This window comes from Cyrtonyx montezumae, unplaced genomic scaffold, assembly GCF_038088225.1.
Source record: "Cyrtonyx montezumae isolate F1298 unplaced genomic scaffold, pur_monq_1.0 scaffold_4, whole genome shotgun sequence".
Lineage (NCBI taxonomy): Eukaryota > Metazoa > Chordata > Aves > Galliformes > Odontophoridae > Cyrtonyx > Cyrtonyx montezumae.
In genome coordinates, this window is record NW_027072045.1 from 13,270,236 (window position 1) to 13,288,733 (window position 18,498).

The 18,498-nt window shown below is 42.4% G+C and overlaps 1 protein-coding gene across 36 annotated transcripts in view; it reads left to right on the forward strand.

Moving 5' to 3' along the window:
* SORBS1 (sorbin and SH3 domain containing 1) overlaps positions 1-18,498 on the forward strand; it is a 160,447-nt gene that overhangs the window by 123,848 nt on the left and 18,101 nt on the right. For 29 of the 36 annotated variants that reach the window (XM_065746223.1, XM_065746224.1, XM_065746230.1 and 26 more), the window contains 8 exons: positions 118-247; positions 1,836-1,950; positions 4,924-5,007; positions 8,515-8,580; positions 9,138-9,239; positions 10,578-10,627; positions 13,554-13,729; positions 17,473-17,558. In XM_065746223.1, coding sequence (XP_065602295.1) covers positions 118-247; positions 1,836-1,950; positions 4,924-5,007; positions 8,515-8,580; positions 9,138-9,239; positions 10,578-10,627; positions 13,554-13,729; positions 17,473-17,558 — 809 coding nt within the window. The remainder of the gene's footprint in view (positions 1-117; positions 248-1,835; positions 1,951-4,923; positions 5,008-8,514; positions 8,581-9,137; positions 9,240-10,577; positions 10,628-13,553; positions 13,730-17,472; positions 17,559-18,498) is intronic. The other 7 variants (XM_065746222.1, XM_065746231.1, XM_065746242.1 and 4 more) reach the window with 4 other exon arrangements.

An 18,498-nucleotide genomic window follows, 5' to 3' on the forward strand; every position in this document is an offset into this window, starting at 1 on the left:
ATTCCTATTTCTTGTATAGTGTTTCAAACACAAAGGGGGGTATAAAGGATGCATTTGTTGGCCTCCTATCCAGTTCACCAACATCCCTGTGTTTCCTGTATTTGATTTATTCTACAGCCAGAAGCCAGCCTTCAGTTCCTCGCTCCAAGAGTGAGATGGACCATATTGACTCGGAGAAGGTTTTTAAGAGATCTGCCACTTTGCCCTTGCCGAACCGTACTTCATCGCTGAAATCGAGCCCAGAAAGGTGACCTGAACTAAGATATGTTTGGATTAATACTGGAAAAGTGTCTTAAAGCTGTGAATAGGAAGAGAACAAATGAGGAATGTTTAAGTCCACAACTGTAGCTGAACTTTTTTGGGGAGGTGGAGGTGTACTTTTAGCTCTGACTGTTCTTCAGGATGCTGATGAACTATGTTGTTGCGACAGGTCTTCACTCTCCCATTGCTTCTTTTATTGAGCAGGCATCACACCTTCTGTAATGTAGGTAGTTTCCTGCTGGGGTGAGGAGTGTTTCCTAGGTGTTGTGTCTGTGGGCATCCTCCACAGAAGCGCAGTGGAAGGTCTCTGCTTAGCATAACACTGTAAAGGTGCCTCAGAATATAAATGAATAGCAATAATTGCAGAGGGGCAGGAAGTAAATATATGCTGAACTTTGGTAAAAGTTTTTTATACTGCCCTTCTCTAAGTCATCTCACCCATATGAACTTAATTGGAAGTAGATTCTGGTTAGCTTTCAAGATGATTTCTATCCTGATCTTTTGCTTTGTTTGTTACCAAGCACTGAAAAACTCTTTATAAGAGTTTACCAAATGACGGGAAAGCTGAATGGACAATGAATACCGTATGTCCTGTGGGATTCTCCCAGCTTTTGAATTGATCCTCCTTCCTTCTCTAAATTCCAGATACTTTTAATGTTTTTTGCTTGATGCCTCAAATGTTTAATGCCATGATTTGAGAGTGCTGTTTCAGTAAGCATCTCAGGCTGTGGAACTGATAAAACATGCCTTCTTTACAGAGAAGTAGAGGGCATAATAAACTGGCTGTCTGTAAAAATTCTTGCAAGTTGGAAGAGTTACTATAAGTAGTGCTTCCTGTTATCCAGTAACAGAACAATGTTTCACCAGGGCAAAGTTTCTCTGGGGCTGGAATTTTAAGCCATCAAGTTAATTCCAAGCAGTAATGATTAACACTGTGGAAGTTTGCACAACGTTGATGGTCCAGTCATTTTGATTTATCATCTTGCCTTACTTTAAAAGAGAACTAACTTGTCTGTGTCTTCCAAAATCGGTGTAGAGAGAAGGGTATCTCAGTGGCTGGCTCCTATCCTAAACCAGATCGATAGGGTAAGTGGGAGGAAACCTGGAACAGCAATGGTTTTTAGTTAGATGCTGCACTTCTGTATGATGACTGCTAGGTGAGAGCTCAGTGGCATGGACAAAATGAAGAGGCTTAGCAGAAGAGATTTAATCCAAGTTTTGCTCAAAGTTTGGACATGTTGGTATTTGTGAGCTGAACTTGAAGTCCGTCATTACGCTATTTTCAATCAGGAAAGACATGAAAGTCTGACATTTCATTGAAAGTATGAGGAAGACACCCATCCCACCCTGTTACCGTGGTTTCAGCATCTGAGCTGTGTCAGAATCTGCCTGTTGAAGAAAAACAGATCAGGAGTCCTATCCGAACTGCTCCTCCTACAGCACGTTTCCTTCCTGGATGAAAAAAAAGTACTCTGATTAAACCAGGATTAGCAGGGGAAGGTGCCTGTCAAAAGAAGTACTTGCCTCCATGGAAACCATGGTGATTTGTGTTAAACTGATTTTCCTTTCCCCAGGACGGACTGGGAGCCTCCAGACAAGAAAGTGGACACCAGAAAATACCGTGCAGAGCCCAGGAGCATTTATGACTATCAGCCAGGAAAGTCCTCCGTTCTGAACAGTGAGAAGATGGTAATGTTTATCTTTTCCTAGACTGTGCCTTGATCCTGTGAATGTGATATACTCCCTGAGTGCTTGTCCAGTTCCATTCCGATAGGATTCTTTATGTTTACGTTGCAGTGCTCGTGTGGTGTATTCTGTTATATTTTGTTTTGAAAATTGTTTCATATAACTTCTTAACATTGTCTCTCTTTATAAAGCAAAATCCAGGGGGACTGAGAGGCTTCTTTACTTCTGGATATGTTGTTTTCTGTGTTAAGTATGGATCACTAACCCTAGTTTTTAATCCGTGTTTGACACTGACCTCTGCAGCAGCTGTGTTGCCAGCTGTACTTTTTCTAGGGCACAGCAGTAGGGTTGAAAGTATTATGCAACAAAGCAGCCTGGTTCAGTTTCTGTGTTCTTTTGATGCCATTAGCTTTAAACACTGAATATCTTTTAGTGTGCCAGTAATGTGCTTCAGTGGATGCTTCTGAGGTGCTTTAGGACAGAGCCCCTTGACTTCCTCAGCTGGATCACATCACTTCCATGGCAGAGGGGCAAAACTGAACATGAGCTGACTCCCTGGCTACACAAGTGTGTGACCTGGAATATTAAGTGAACTGTTACCAATTTCAGTTTGAATTAGTAAGCCATGAGTTGTGACAGCTAGGGGACATAGAAAAATCTCATTCTGCGGATTTGGATGAGAAGACCTCGCAAGTAGCAGGGTAGAGAGGTGGTGTTAACCTCAGCCAGTCCCGCATAAATCTCCACCCACTTAAGGTCCTTTAGGTTACAAGTGCAACTCTGAAAGCACTAGAAGACACTGAGTGGAGTTATTAGTGAATAACCAGTTTGGAATGTAAAGATGTAATTGTTCTGTATAAGCATTAATTTGAAGGATTTGGGTGGAATTGCGAACTGCGTGTGAGATTCCAAATGTAAACTGCACTCTGTGCCTTAACAGTTCAGACACTGATCCAAACATAGAGTAAGTAGATTGATGATTCTAAAAGCATACGATAGATTTTATCCCGAAACACAAGCGCTGAACAGCTGTTTAAATCAATAGAAACATAAGAATGAAGTTTGATCTGGGCACTGGTGTTACTACTTAGTGTTTTGGTGGGTTTTCCTTTTTATTCTCTAAGTGCAATCAAGACTCATTGATTTTTAAAGATTCTGCAGCAGACTTCTTTTCACACCTGTCCCTCATTGGCATCAGTAAAGTTGTCCTTTATCAGCGCATGACCTAGGGCCTTTTGGGCTACTAGGCAATGGGTGGTTCTTGATTGTACTGAGGATTGGCTCAGCCCAATAGAGAAGGTGCCAGGGAGGAATGGTTTGAGCATGGTATGGCAGTGCCGTTCCTTCAGGCCATCACGGAGCAAGATTTCTGCTGACCTTAGTGGCAATTTTGTCTCATGAGAAATAGCCAAGATTAAACCTTATGGCAAAAGACTTATATCATCTGTGTACTTAAGCCTTAGGAAAGGTCTGCCATCACCAGTTGCACTGTTTATGCGTTCAGACTTCATGAGATACTTAATAGAGCTGTTCAGTCAGAATCTAAAAGCCAAGGACAGGACCATCATTCAGTGCAATTGAGAAAAGCTGTGCAGAGCTCACCAAAGATGAGAAGAATGCTATAGCTGTGTTATTTTTGATGCTATTTTATGAGCTTTAGTTTCAAGCCACAGATCTCAGAAGAAGGAAAATCTTGAAATAGTAACTTCACAGTCTACATCAGTCTCATTGAGTACAACGGTAACTAATCAGTGTTTAGTAACTAGATCTATCTTTGTCTTTCTGAGGAAGCAGCAGGAGATTTGTGAATATTTCCTGATAATCACACCCTGGTAATCAGAATCCCAATCCAAGCCCATTGCAGGGCAATGAAGGGCTTCCCACTGGCATCAGTGGTTTTTAATTATCTTCTGTAACTGCAGTTACATAACAAGATGAATACTTGAGTTAGAGTGCAATAAAGGAAAAAATGGAGGCATTGCTTCTATTTTGCCTTTAAGAAATGGCCAAATCTTTCTCCAGGCAGTCAGAGATCAGACATGACTTAACCATTTATCTTTCAGATGGAAGCATTGCCCCCCTTTCATAATCAGTCCTATGCTCTTTCTATAGAGCTATTTTTGTGTTGCCTTATGGCTGTGGCAGTCTGAGCCATCCAGCAGTGCCAAGCAGTGCTGGGAACTGCCCCTGCCTCAGTAACCCCTTCACATGAAGATTTGCATCAGGACACACTTCATGTTGTATGAATACAAGGAAATCTTCTTTTCAACTGTAGTGTTTTCTGTCCTGTCTGATTTTCCTTCATTTTAGTTTTGTCTGATTCTCTTAACATTTATTTGTAAAGAAACAAGTAATACTGTCTCTCTGTATCCACCCCCTCAGAGATCTTTCAGAAATGTGCTCTCTCTGACTTGTGTCCACTTTGTTTTAGAAAACCACCTTTCACCCTATTTGTGGTGCATAGAACAGGGTTTCTCACATATTCATGTGCTGTTAAAGATGCAGTATTATGCTGTGTTTGATTCAGGTTTCACTGAATCACCCTTTTTTTTTTTTTTATTATTTTTTAAGCAAATGACAGTTTAAAAAGATTCAACCATTGCATGCAGCTTTGGTCTTGGTAGAAATGCCTGATGGAAGGACTGGGGGACTGACTGACTCCCAGCTCTTCCATTGAGCCTCCAGTGATTCTGGGCAAGCTGCACAATCTCTTTCTGTGTGGGTCTCCTGATCTGTAAAATGCAATTCATTCATATTCATGTATCTCACAGTGATGCCATTAGGCTTAACTGATGTTTGCAAAGCAGTTCATAGCCTTCATGAGAGATGCTACAGCAATTCCAAATTATAAGGCTAAATATCGACGTTTTAGTATGGAACCCATGAAATCTGCATCTTTAACAGTCCTTTTCTGTGTATTCTTTGCATAATGTTATCCTTCTCTTTCTTCCATTCCCCTGTCACCAATTCCTTTAGACTCGGGATATAAGCCCAGAAGAGATAGATTTAAAGAATGAACCTTGGTATAAATTCTTTTCGGAATTGGAGTTTGGGAAACCGGTAAGTTTGATAGTTGCAGTGACCAATAAAATCAACCTACCTTTTTTTTTCCTTTCCTTTTCTTTTTTTTTTTTTTATTATTATTGTCACATTTCTTTGCTAGGCTCTAAACCTGAAACAGCTACCTTAATCATTTATAACTGACTGTTCATAATACCACCCTGATGTTGGAGCAAAACAGTCATTTTGTGACTGCTTTGATTATTTTGAGGCCTTACAAACACTCCCCACCTTCCAGCCATATTTACCATCAAAACAATTACTTTTTTGCACACCACAGTTCACACTGCATTTTTAAGCTTAATGGTAGCAATAACGCCCTGTTCTCACTGATGAGAGTCCTCTTTCTCTTTCCTAAAAAGATCTAGGAGCGCTGATAGGTAGCTTTAAATCAAGGCAAATCACTTACTTATTCCTTGCCTTGCCTTGTAAACTATGGATCAGTAATTTGCAGCTATCCGTGACTGATTATGACCGTTTCCTTCTCCTTTCCTTATGCATGTATCTGCCTGTTGCCCAAATAGCCTGCATCAGGCTGTGTTGAATAGCCCTGGCCTTTCTCTGAAAGCAAAGGAATCTGAGAACAGAGTGCTTCCTTTTCAAGTGGAGCTGTGTTGCTATGTGTATGGGGAGGAAAAATGAAAGAAAGAAAAAGCCTTGATCTCTCACTCTGGAAAAGGATGAAGCAAAGCTTAATTATTAGATAGGACAAAGAACAGTTTCATGGAGGAGCACACCAGTGATCAGGGCTGCTGGCAAAAAAATATAAATAGGTCTGTATCATTTTCTTACCGATTAAACTAGTTCTCACTGATTAAACACAATGAACCTCATCATTAAATACTGTTTAATAAGCTACTCTTACTGCACCAGCAGTCAGCATCTGCCTCACACATTTATCCAAGTACAGTGGTTATTTCTTCTTTTTCTTTGAGGTCAATTGACAAATGCCCACACACAGCACTTTTAAGCACTGCTGAAATTTCCATCCACGTGTAATAAAACGAATACATTTTATAGTTCAGCACTGGCTTCAAAGGCACATGGACACCAGAGGGCAGGTTTTCTTTAAACCTAAGCTTTGCTCACAGTTCTCACAAATGTGACAAAATTCCTCTGCAGATTGTAGCTGCCTGAATTCTGGGTGCCTATTCTGATTGCATAATAGAAATAGTATTATTTCTGCTGAAAAACAGGCATGGTCAGTGGCTGTGCTGTCCATTCCATCACAGGCACCTGTGTTTTGTAGTTAAGGGCCTTCCATCATATGCTACAGAAAGAGCATCAAAAGTGTTTGAGATAAAGCAGCCCATCTCTTGTTTCACAGAGCATCTGTTCTGGTGACAAGTTCCCTGCCTTGCTTGGGGCACTGTTGTTGAGGCCTTCTTTCCTATAGCTTGCCTTTAAATGACCTTACATGTCAACTTCCTCTGTCTCCAAAGCCATATAAGTGTGCTCCCCGAAAAACTGTACCAGCCAATGAGTGCAGTGCTATGTATATAGTGCTTTAGCTTTACATTGGGCATTTTAATCAAGGATGCTATCTCAGGCTTTTACTGATAGCTGCTCTTGAACCAGACAAATTCAACAAAGCTCTCATTAGAGCTCTCATTAGTGACTGCAGATGAGTAGAAGTCTTCATATACCTTTGCTTGCTGTAGTCACAACAGGACCAGACTTTGTGGCCAGCTGGTGGCTAAGCCCCATTTAGTTTTGTCAAGCTTCCCCTGCCTAGTGCTGCAGATAATGTATATTTGTAGAAGCATATTTTCCCCTGTTTTTATGACTTTATTTGCAGCTATGCAATGTGGACAGTTAACACCCTTGGTAGAAGGAAACACAGGATTCTTGCGAGGCTGTGGTGTTGCTCTCCAAACACACATGAATGACCAGGGTAGGGGTTTACATTGTGGAAAGCCCATGCACTGGAGGTGTCTGGAGTGGCACTGAGCTGGTCAAACATCCCATATACATTTCTAGGCAGATATGCAGATGTGTGCCTGTGGAGCATCCAGGAAGATTGCTCTGTGAAGCATGGATGCTTTGCCAAGACTGAGTTTCCACATGCTCCTTCCTTCCTTCTTCCCAACCTCTGACCTCATGCTCCATGGTACCACCCCCTCCCACTCCATATCTGATGGCCAGTCAGTCTAGAGCTCCATTGTCTTCTGTTGGAATTGTGGGGTCACACATGTGGACACTTCTCCCAGCCCTCAATACTACTACTTGCTATGAACAGAGGGCTGGAAAAAGGACGCGTGCATGTCCTGTCTTACTCCTTCCCTGCACTTCCTCCCTCCACATCTCAAATCTTTGCAGCACCATTTTGTCTACTGACTGCTGATCTCAACCTCTGCAGTGGCAGTCCGAGTTTAGAAGTGAGCCTGATTTGAACTGCAGACCCAGGCTGTCTGGAAACTTGATGGAATTTGGACCAATATCTAAATGTTGTAGCTCAGTCATGCTTTCAGTTGACTGGCATTGGGAGATTTCCTATCAGAGATACTTTGATAATGTATTTCTGTCAGTCAGTACAGATCCTATGATGATGCTAGGCTTTGTTTGCAAGCAGAGCAAAAGTATTTTGATTTCACAAAGTAAGAACAAAGTGTTTGAGCATGTCAGTGAGTCTCATGGCTGGTGAGAGAAGGACATTGGCATAGAATTATTTGGGTAGGACAAAGGTATTTCCCTTTGAATAATCCTCCCTGATATTTACATGTCCATAAATCAGGAAAAATTGTGTTTTTAAATCGCCTTCACTCATAGGATAAATTATAAATAACTCATTCCCAAACTTCCCTGTGCCCCATTCTCTCCACTCAAAATAAATAAATAAATAAAAGAGCTGCCACAAACCAACCCCCCAGAAGAGAATAATAGCAAATAACAACTCTGCATTCTCATTGCCCCACAATGCCAACACTGGAAATTCAGCCATTTGTTCACATGGTATGTATTCAGAGTCTGGTGGGTGTGGGGAAGATACCTCCCTTTTCTTTACAAATGGCCCTTGTTTTACCCTTTCCTTTTGAAAAGAAGAATGAGCAAAACAAATGCTTTTTATGACTGTGTGATTTTTTCCCTGTTTTGTTATGTGATTATTTTTTATTTTTTATTTTTTGTGCGTGTATTAAGAATGCTTTAACCACTGCTGCGGGCTCCTCCTAGTGAGCCCTAAATCCCTAACAGCACCTTGCAGTAATAAAGCTGTCCCCAAATACTACTCCAACTGCCAAATACTCCCCAAATACTACCCCAACTGCCTCTCCCAGGCTGCATGTACACTCCCTTTTGCCTCCCATGTTCTCTTGATGTTTGCACTAGAGCGGATTTATCCCTCTTTCTATCTCTCTTTCTCTGTTTTGTCGTTCGTTTTTAATTTCTCTTCAGTGTTGATGCAAATCCCCTGTTGTATTTCCCCCTCTGTTCTAATCCAGTTTCCATATTCTCTGTGATGTCTTCCTTATCTTCATTTCCTCATTTCCTTCCTCTGCTTTCCATCAGCCTCCAAAAAAGATTTGGGATTATACTCCTGGAGATTGCTCTATCCTTACTAGAGAGGATAGAAAGGTAATTGTGTCTCACGTACGTTGTACTTCAGCATCTACTGCGTATGTGTGTGTGTATGTGGATTTTTTTTGTAATGTTGCTTGGGTTTTGTGTGCCTGTGAGTGGTTTAATTTTTTAAATGGGCTTGAGCTCATTTGCCTTACAAGTAGCTAGTAATTTGATTTAATAAACAATTCTTAAATCATAATCAGCAATAGTTTAGAGCGGTGGTTTTGCTATCTTGACTTGCAGTGATAATTATACTAACAGCCTATTGCATATTATTACAGTATCTTTTTTTTTTTTTTACAGGTGGGTTTTATAACTTTATGGTTTGTAGAATTAGATTCTAGAAGGCCTGTGTGTCTTTTAATTTTGAATGTTAAATGCCTAAATCAATTTCCTCTGTAACGATTAAAACACGATTAATTACTAGTGAATTTCTGTGTACTGTCCGTACCATCTTTGACTTTTTCAATTAAAAAGGCTCGCTTATTTATTTTTCAGAATTAACATTCCTTTGGTTTCCCCTAACCCTAAGCATTATTTTCCCATTCTTCTTCTCCCTCTTTAACCAGACTGATCTAGAAAAAGACCTCTACCTCTACCAGACTGAGTTAGAGGCAGATTTAGAAAAAATGGAGAAGCTTTATAAAGCGCCACATAAAAAGCCACAGAAGGTATTTCCTATTCTTTTCATGCTGCCAATCCCTGTTTCCAAACTCTCTGCTCTAATCTATTCGCTGCTGGATGATTATTAAATGAGGTTGGGATAAATAATGGTTCTGACCATTCTGACTGCATGGCTTGCTGTGTCGCTGTCAGAAATAATAGAATGTGATGCTGAGAATCCGGCTTGAAATCCATTTTCAGAAACAGTGATTTCCTCTCCCCTCCGTTCCCTTTCAGCTACCCCTCACCCCCACCCCTGTCCCCCTTCAGGGTTTTGAGTTTGGTGTCTGCAAAAAAAAAAAAAAACCCTCTTTATTTTTCACATGAATAGGCAGCAGCAATCAGCTTAAAATTCTTGCTTGGCGTCACGTCATCATCTCGTGCCTTTCAAGCGTGTTGCCATCAACCCTCCCTTTGCACAAGCCCTGCTGCTCCCTGCTAGCAGCACACGCTGCCCAACATTTGGATATTCCCAGGAGATTTTACACCATTTTCCCTACCCTGCACCTTGCCTTTCAGGGCAGGTCAGCTGCTGCCGCTCCGAGGCTCTGCAGGACCTGAACCATGAAATGATAGATTAAGTTGGTAACACGCCATTTTTTCCTTTTGTTGAGCCTTTTTTTTTTTTTTTCCCCTTTTTGAAACGGCGGCATTTCACCAGGACCTGAAAAATCAAACCCAGGATTTGCTTTTGCTTCCTATGTAGGAATCCTCAGGTAGATGAGGGGAGACCGACTGCAGCATATCTTTTAAAATCGCCTTCCGTTTTTTCAGTAATGTGCCTAGGCAGCATTAGATGGATTTAAAGCAAGTGGATAAGATCTGGCTTTTGCTCTTGAGCTTGTGCAGCTCGCATTGCTTCTATTAAGTGAAGAAATGGAACTGAAACGTTGCTTTTCTTGGTAGTGCTTTGGTATTTTTTTGAATGCTTAAGAATGTTTTGTGCTGCAGAAATGCAATGTACCTTTAAAGCAGCGGCGGGCAGTGACTGGTTGGGGGGAAAGCTTGGGGAAATAATGATGTGCATGTGTCTCCTGGTCCTGGCCCAGCTGGTTCTCTCTTCTTGCTTTTGGCTTTATGCACAATGACTCATTGGCAGACAAAAGAATAGGCGCTGCAAAAAGGCATTGGCTGTGCTAAAAACCTGTCACTGCCCTGGAGGAACTCTGGAAAATTGTTGCTTTTCTGCAAAGACATCAGCAGCTTAAATTGCATTTCGCCTTAAACTTCCATGTCTCATAAAGGCTAATATTTGGGCAATAGATGGAAAATGACTTAAGCAAGCCTTTTTCTTACTCCAGGCATATAAGCGTGTATCAATGACTCCTTTGTTTGGACTTTTGCAGAATACAGCAGGTGTTACTCCTCTGGAAACTTCCACAGACCATTCTTCCTAGTAAGTTTTCAAATTGCTTTTTGATGTCTCTTTTGCAATGTGATGGCACATAGGACACATGATAGCAATGGGCTGACTCTGTTTTTTGGCAACAGATACGGGCAGATGCATGTCCCAGGAAAACTATACATGTGCTTTAGATGAGTTTGGATATGATGTCTGCTCTTTGGTCTTGAATGCATTTTGTAGTGATTACAGGAGTGGTGGCACTGTTCAGATATGAATTGCTATTGTGCTAGGCAGCAACTTCTAAAAAAAACCAAGCAGAATTGTAACTTCATCTTGATGAGACCAACAATTTTGTTGCCTGGTAAAAAACGAAGTTCATTTCTGTTATTCTTGTGAAGCTGGCTCCTATTAGAAGTTCTCGGGTATGCACACTGCAGGAAAAGGATGCTGTTTGTGAAAGGCAGTAATTTTTAGCTTCCAGGAAGGGAAAACTGGTAGTGGTAGCAATATTTCTCAGAGATTGAATGTGGCACTGGTTTTCTGGAGGAATATTTAATATGAATTCTGGTTAATTGACTGGAACATGGAGCTGGTTTGTTTTGAAAGAGAAAGAAAAAAAATCCCTGGGTGAAGTGCTGAGTTCATCCTTTCGTGAACCGTCTGCTCTCTAGCCAGACCGCTGCTTGGCATTTCCCACAGGTGCAAGGACCTCCTCAGTGTGTGTGGGTTGTTGAGAAAGGCATGCTTTCCTCCAGGCATCCAACTGTCAAAACGTAGTTCATTGTTCCTATTAATTTTTAGCTTTCTTTTGGTAGAGAGAAAGCAATAAAATAAATGGGAATCTCCAAGATTAGTATGAAAGAATGGCTTACTTTTGACAGATGATGATAAGAATCCTGAATTCCTGACTTGTCCTAAAAGCGTTCCCAAAGCTGTGAAATCTCTGTTTTTGCTAGGCAGGTCAGTTTTGCACTCCTGCATTCATGTCATATGCTGGAGCCCATCTCAGTTCCTCCCTAAGTGCTGGTAGCACAAGATGTGCTGGTGACTGTAGGTTCTAGGCCTTGAAAACTGTGTCATTGCTTGCAGAATTAGCCTGTACGACTCATGTTCATTATGCAGTGTCTCTTCTCTGTGTAGAAGATGACTTTTTAGCAAGTAACATGGTCTACACCAGCAACACTGTCTGTGCCCTTTCAGACTGCTCCAGGCCCACAATACAGCTTGCTTGGCCCTAAAAGGGGAGCAGCCAGCAAAAGGCTTCTGACAAATGCCTGCTGTCCAGCCCCTAGGTAGTGTCACAAAGCAGCGAAGCCGTTTTAGCACTTTGGCTTTTAACCACAGGGCTAACTTGCTCTCATCTCCAGGAGGGGAACCTCAGGGCAGCCCCAAGTCCCTGCAGCAACCAGTAGGGTTTCCTTGGGAAGTGGACAAATACAGGCTGATAGGACAGAACAGCTCTCCTGCTCCTGTTTGAGCATTGCCTAGGGAAAGGTGGTGGCAGCATCTCCTCTCTCTCTTTGTTGATGTTTTTCACTAGCTTTTTCAGAACAAAACAAAACAAAAATGTAATTTATGGGACTGCATATGACCTGGTTTTCTTTGTCCAGAAACTAAAAACTTCTTTGCGTTCCAGAGATTGTGTAATTCCACCCCCGTAGGCAGTCTTCTGATGTGTATGAAAGCTTTCTCTTTGCCCTATAACTACAGCATCCATCCAAAATAACCAGATGCACATACAGATTTACCCACAACAAGCAGGCCTAACCACAAGCATTTCCACACTTGCATAAATTTGAGTCACTCCTGGACATCATGATACAAACCAGCCATCAGAATATTTCTGTGAATTGGCAAAAGACTTTTTTTTAATTATTATTCTTCTAACTTTCTAGCAGCCACACTTTGGCCCAAGAATAGCTTTATGTGTGAGACTGCATCTTATTCTGAAGAGCTTGGTTGAGAAAGTGTAAGGCCTGGTATCAGATGAGCTCAGCTTTTAGGAAAACACATTCTGCCTGGTTGCTTAGCAAATGATTTGCACCTGGAATGGCCATTTATATAATCAAATGTTTTTGGGGTTTGGTTTTTTAGGTTTTTTTTTTTTTTTTTTTTTGCTTGTGTTTTTTTTTTTAGAGAGAAAAAGTGAAATGTAGACATCAGATGTGGGGATGTACTGGCTGTCAGATACATGACCAAGGAAAGGACTTTGTAATAAATTGTCAATTTTTAAGGGCCTAAGAAATTTCAGTTGCGCTTATTTTCGATATCTGTCTCAGAATTCAACTTTTTGTTTATGCATCTTCATGGTAGGCCTGGAGTCTGGGATGTGACATTTCCTCTAGTGCAATTTTGAGGGAAAGCTGAGCAGAACTGTGCACATCTGGGAAAATCCTTTGGTGCTTAAAACAGTAGTGTCTGTAGCCCATTGCTGTTCCTTCTCTGCACAGTCCCTCACTGAAGGACTTGAAAAATTGCTTTGGGAATCTTGGCCCGTAGAGCTGGCAGGGAATCTGACATGGTTCTGATGGATTCCTGAGCAGCTGTGCTTTGCAGCAGGGAAGAGGAACTGCTAATGTTTGAGGAGAGAGGACTGGAGCTGGAAGATATGTGTGCCACTTCCAGCTAGACACCAAATTTCTGTACGTCTGCAAGGAAACAGTGAATCTGCTCTGTGACCCTGTTATCTCATCTGTGAAATAAGGGAGGAGTGCTTTCCTGACTCCTGTTTTCTGGGAGTCTGAGCTTGGGGAGTTTCTTCGGGTGGAGAATACTGTGAGAGGACAAAACTTGGAGTATTTTTGCTGTATATTCATAACCTCTTCATTCACCATCAGTTCTCTATGTACAGTCCATTCTGGGGTTTACAAGTTTGCTTTTCTCTTTCACTGTGTGAATCTCTCAACAAACACAAGTGACCCACTGGCGTCCCTCCTTGTTTGCTTTTTGTTTGTTTTTTTTGCCAACTGTTTTCCAGCTCCACATATTCACCAAACTACCACGCAGCGAAGAGGGATTCAGAACCAGCACTAGGGGACCTTGCTGGCTTAGAGAATGAGAGACAGATTTACAAGAGTGTGCTGGAAGGCGGAGATATCCCGTTCCAGGGGCTGAGCGGTCTCAAGCGACCTTCCAGCTCTGCTTCCACAAAAGGTAGGTTGTCAGGGCATGGACCTGACCTCCTTTCTGCACAGTGTGTCAAAAGCGTGGTGATATGGGGCAAAGTACTGCAGGGTTTAGAGTCCTGTTCAAATCAATTGAGGGTTCTGCTGTCCTTCCCCCTTGCTATCTCTAGTTTTCTCTCTTTTCTCCCTCAGCCCACACTGGCCAGTATTTTTCATGATGCCTTACTTGATTCAGGTTCCTCATCCCAGCAGGGACCAGCTCCCTTCATCCAGCACCTCCGCCACACCCCACACCCTCATGCTCCTCTGGGCTGCTCAATCTGGCCTTGCTGTCCATCTGCTCCCCGCCTTGTCATGCCACAGCCCTTCCCTGCCTTTTCTGCTCTTCCTACTGGATCTTTCAGCAGACCACAGCATGTCTGCTGGCCTGGCTGCCCTGGGGTAGCTGGCACTGTGTGCTCCACAGCCTCCTGCCTGAGGGGTGTACAGAGAATGCACAGGACATTGAGCCAGCAGTGCCCTGTGGTCTGTGAAGCAACAAGCAGCAGAGACCGCTATGTTCACCTCCCCATTCCTTCCCCCATCATGGGCTCTCTACAATATTAGGTCAAGAAAGAGCTGACTCCCATCAGGGAGTTGTATTGGGGAATGTATCTCTGAGCCAACTTCAACCTAAAAATGGCTTCAGATGGGGAGAGGACTGGGGAAAGAATGCATTGGCTTTCTGAACTGCTCTTCCTAAAAATAGTGCATCCACACCAAAAAGGTCTCTGTCTCCATCTTCCAGCTGTTTTTCTCAGCATTATATCCAGCCTTCAGGGCAGGGAGTCAAACTGGAGCTGAACAGAAAAAATCTGTTCAGTTATTGTTCTCCAAACTGCAATTGAACCTGGATGGTTATTTTGACATTTTAATTTGAACTCAAATCAGAAACAGACCGAATAAAACTGCAGTCACGGCTGACCCCAGACTGGATCTGATGTTAGAAAATGTCCTCATTTGACTCCTTGATTCTTAAAGCAAACATGGCTCACAGCACTCTGTTTGAAGCACACTCAGTTTGCTCCTAGCATGGGGAACCTCTAATCCAGCTCTTGGGCAAGGCCAGCTGATGCAGCCCACTTGTGCTTGCAGAGTCAGCCCTTGATATTAAGCCATTTTTGCAATGCTAGTGCCTGTGCATTCGTGCTGACACCTTGATCCCTCACAGAGTTCAGCTGCCCCTTTCCATGGTGCCACAGCTTCCCTAGAAGCCATTGGTGCTCAGCACTTTTTAGGATGATACCTTCAAAGTGCAGCAGGCCTGTTTCTGGCCAAGCCTCTCATCTTAGGAGTATTAGCAGCACTTCACCTACTCCTGTGAGCGCAGCTTGTTGTGCAATGTCTTCCTGCTTTTCTTTATGTTTTGGAACGTTGTTTCTTTAAAGTGCATTTTATGAAATCCAAGCATGTTCTCTCTCCTTTCTCAATAGCTTTCTAGCACTTAAGCTAACAGGTTGTATTTATTTTATTCTGCATGCTTACCAGTGGATCGTAAAGGTGGGAATGCTCATATGACTGCACCCTCTTCAGTTAATAGCCGAACCTTTAACGCTAGTCATACCGGTATGTTAGGTCACGCATGTAAACATAAGAAGCCTTTATCAGCTGCAAAAGCCTGCATTACTGAAATCCTCCCTTCTAAATTCAAACCCAAACTAGCAGCTCCAGCTGCTCTTGGGCAGGACAAGAAGGGTATCTTGCTGTCTCAAGAGAAAGCTCAAAGCTGCGAAAACCTTCGTAGCTCTGTTGCCTTGTTCGATAATAAAAAATCTTTTATGGTAGACGTAGGGGAAGGCATAGAAAACATGTTGATGAAGTCAAAGCAGGAATATGCCATCAAGTCTGGCAGTACCATGAGCCTGCAGGAGTATGGCACCAACTCTAGGAAAGGCTACCCGTTCCCTGCCTCCAGGAAGAGCGGAATGGAGTTTACAATGCTGTATAAAGACATGCACCAGATCAACCGGTCCAGGATCCAGTTGGGCACAGTCTCCTCCTGCAGCGTGAGGGATATTGCATCTCAGTTTGAGAATGAAGCGAAGGACAGGATGGAACACAGCCTTAGTCGAGAGGATTCAGAGCAGATCCCCAAAGACACTGTTTCCTCCCGTATCAGTGCCTTTGAGCAGCTGATCCAGAGATCCCGATCGATGCCTGCACTTGACTTTTCCACTGGACAAAGCAAGTTCACTACTTCTCTCCAATCTAAAGCTTGTCTAGGTTCTGCCTACTCTGCAGAGTTTCTTCTGGATTTGCCAAAAATACACCAGGAAGAGAAGGATGCTGCCAGCTTGGCAGACAAATCCTCCCGCTCCTGCAGCAACGTGGAGGACACAGCTTCAGATGTCAGTGATGCCATTCCTATGGACACACTTTCAGCTTGCACAGATGAGATAGATCTCCTCTCAAATGCATCCAATGACAGTGGTGGCAGCAGTAGCAACATCACTGGGCCTCAGAAGCATAAAGTCAACAGATGCAAAGGCACATGCCCAGCTTCCTACACCAGGTTCACTACGATCCGAAGGCACGAGCAGCAGCAAGCCTCCAGGAACACTGATTCCAAAGGAATCTTTGGAGACAGACACACGCTCCCCAGAAACGTCTACCTAATGAGCCCACTCCCCTTCCGAGTGAAAAAACCCTTCCAGCACAAGTCCAGCAGAACTCCACCCCCAGACTGCCCGGGAGCCCTGGCAGTGCCCAGCCCTGAGAACCCAGACAACCCCATACAGCTGCAGGAGAGTGTAGGAGACAAGAGTCATCACTCCCAGCATGAGCTGTGCTCCAGAAGCAGGCCTCTAGCCCCCAGGCGCCTGTCTTCCTTTGACGTGTTGGAAAGGCTTAGCTACTTCCCCAGCATGGGATCTAGCCAAGATAGCTCCATGGGCCGCTCTGACACTCCCGACTCCTTACACAATGGGAACCCAATTCCATATGCTCTCTGTCACAGCTTGGACACAAACAACAACCCTCAGAGTGAACTTGGGACATACCTAGGAGGTGGCTTTTTGTGTTCTTTACCAGTGTCCCTTCATCTGTATTGCTTTCCCTTCTCCTCCCCTTTTCTTCTGCAACCCCTGCATTTTTACTCCTCACCCTTGCATCTCCTGACTCTCCCTGTTTCTTTTCTGGTGTGTCTTACGTCCTTTGCTTGCTGTCTTGCTGAGCATTTTTGTTCAGGACATGTTAACAGCTGCACTTCTGAGAAACGATTACCGCTGCCTTTCTAATCACATCGGGTTCAGTTGGTCTCTCAAGCAACTCCTGGGATACAAGAATCTCAACATGAGATATTTCTAGTCCTGTATAATTTGCACACATGGGAGTATAAAACAAACCCAGATGATTTGCTTTAAGGAGCAGTTTCTCAAGGTCTAGTTGTGTGTGTGTGTGTGTGTGTGTTAAACTTTGCTCTGCAGTTAAATGCCAAATTGTATTTTGATGGCAGCAAATCTTTTCTTCACAAAGTCCTTCTATGTTTTTACTCTTTCCCGTGTCTTTATTTTCTCCCTGTTTTTAGAGCTTTGTTAACAAGTACAGTCCAAAAGGGAAAAAAATGAAAACAGATAAATTATCAACATCTGATTGGCAATTTGGTTGACGGCGATTGAGAATCCTTACTGTTGTAATAGAAGCAAATTGTTCAAAAATATTTATTTTTTTCCTTTCTGGTTTTGCTAGATAAATCCATCTGTATTTTAACTTCCTTATGTTGTTTCGAAGTAGATTCAGAATCACCAAGGCATTTTGCACCGGTTGATTACATGGAAACTCCAGAAGAAATTATCCGCAGACGTTATGATGATAAAGAGGTAATGCCTTCTTCTACAGTCTAATAACAGCTGCTTCAGCTCTGCACAAAAGAAATGCAGCAGTAACCCTTTGAAAAGGACAAAAATGTGTGGTGACTGATATGTATCTTGGAAGTTAGAGCAAGAATCGGGAACTGGAATGTTTGAGTTTTAATACTGCTTCTACTACTGTTTTATTGTATGATGCATAGTCCAGTTTACCTGTTGGTTAAAATGAACCTAATAGTCCATGTCAGTTGCACAGAATGATGTAGGGAGGCTTTAAAGAATGTAAAAAGTTTGGAGAAGTATGTGAGATGCGGTGCAGCATCTTAGTGTTTGCAGATAAAGATGAAATGGTTATTCTACAAGTGAGTTAATTTTCTATTGTTCTCCAAGAAAGCCTCTTGAGTCAGTATTAATCAGACTGGTCAGAATGTTTGTTTCCTGTGGGAGCCTTCAGGTGTCGAGTAGCAATGTAAGACATTCCAAGCCATCAGAGAGTGGGAAGCTTTTCCCCAGTGCGAACTACAGAATTCTTTGATGTCTCAAATTGTCATCAGAATGTATCAGCCCTTTTCAAAATGGCTAGATAGGAGCAAGCTGAATAATAAGAAAGCAGTACAGAACTTTCAGCACAGAGTGCATTAAAACAGAGCTAAAGAAGTTAAAAAGTGATGGCTTTCCAGAAAGCTGTTTGCAAAAGTTGTAATAGTAAAATAAAACCAAGTAGTACTTTTAATGAAGAATCGTATTATCTTTCTGAGTTCAAATAATGTTTGTGTGTGTTTTGAGATTGGGGTAAAATGTTCTTAATTCTGATGTGAACAATATATTTTTGCTGTCTTTTCGCATTAATTTGTTAGTAATCCTCCCAGTGTTAAAATCTAGCAAGAAAACTCATCTGAAAGCTGAACCCTGAGTTCATTAAAATCTGCTGATTTATAGAATTATAGATCAG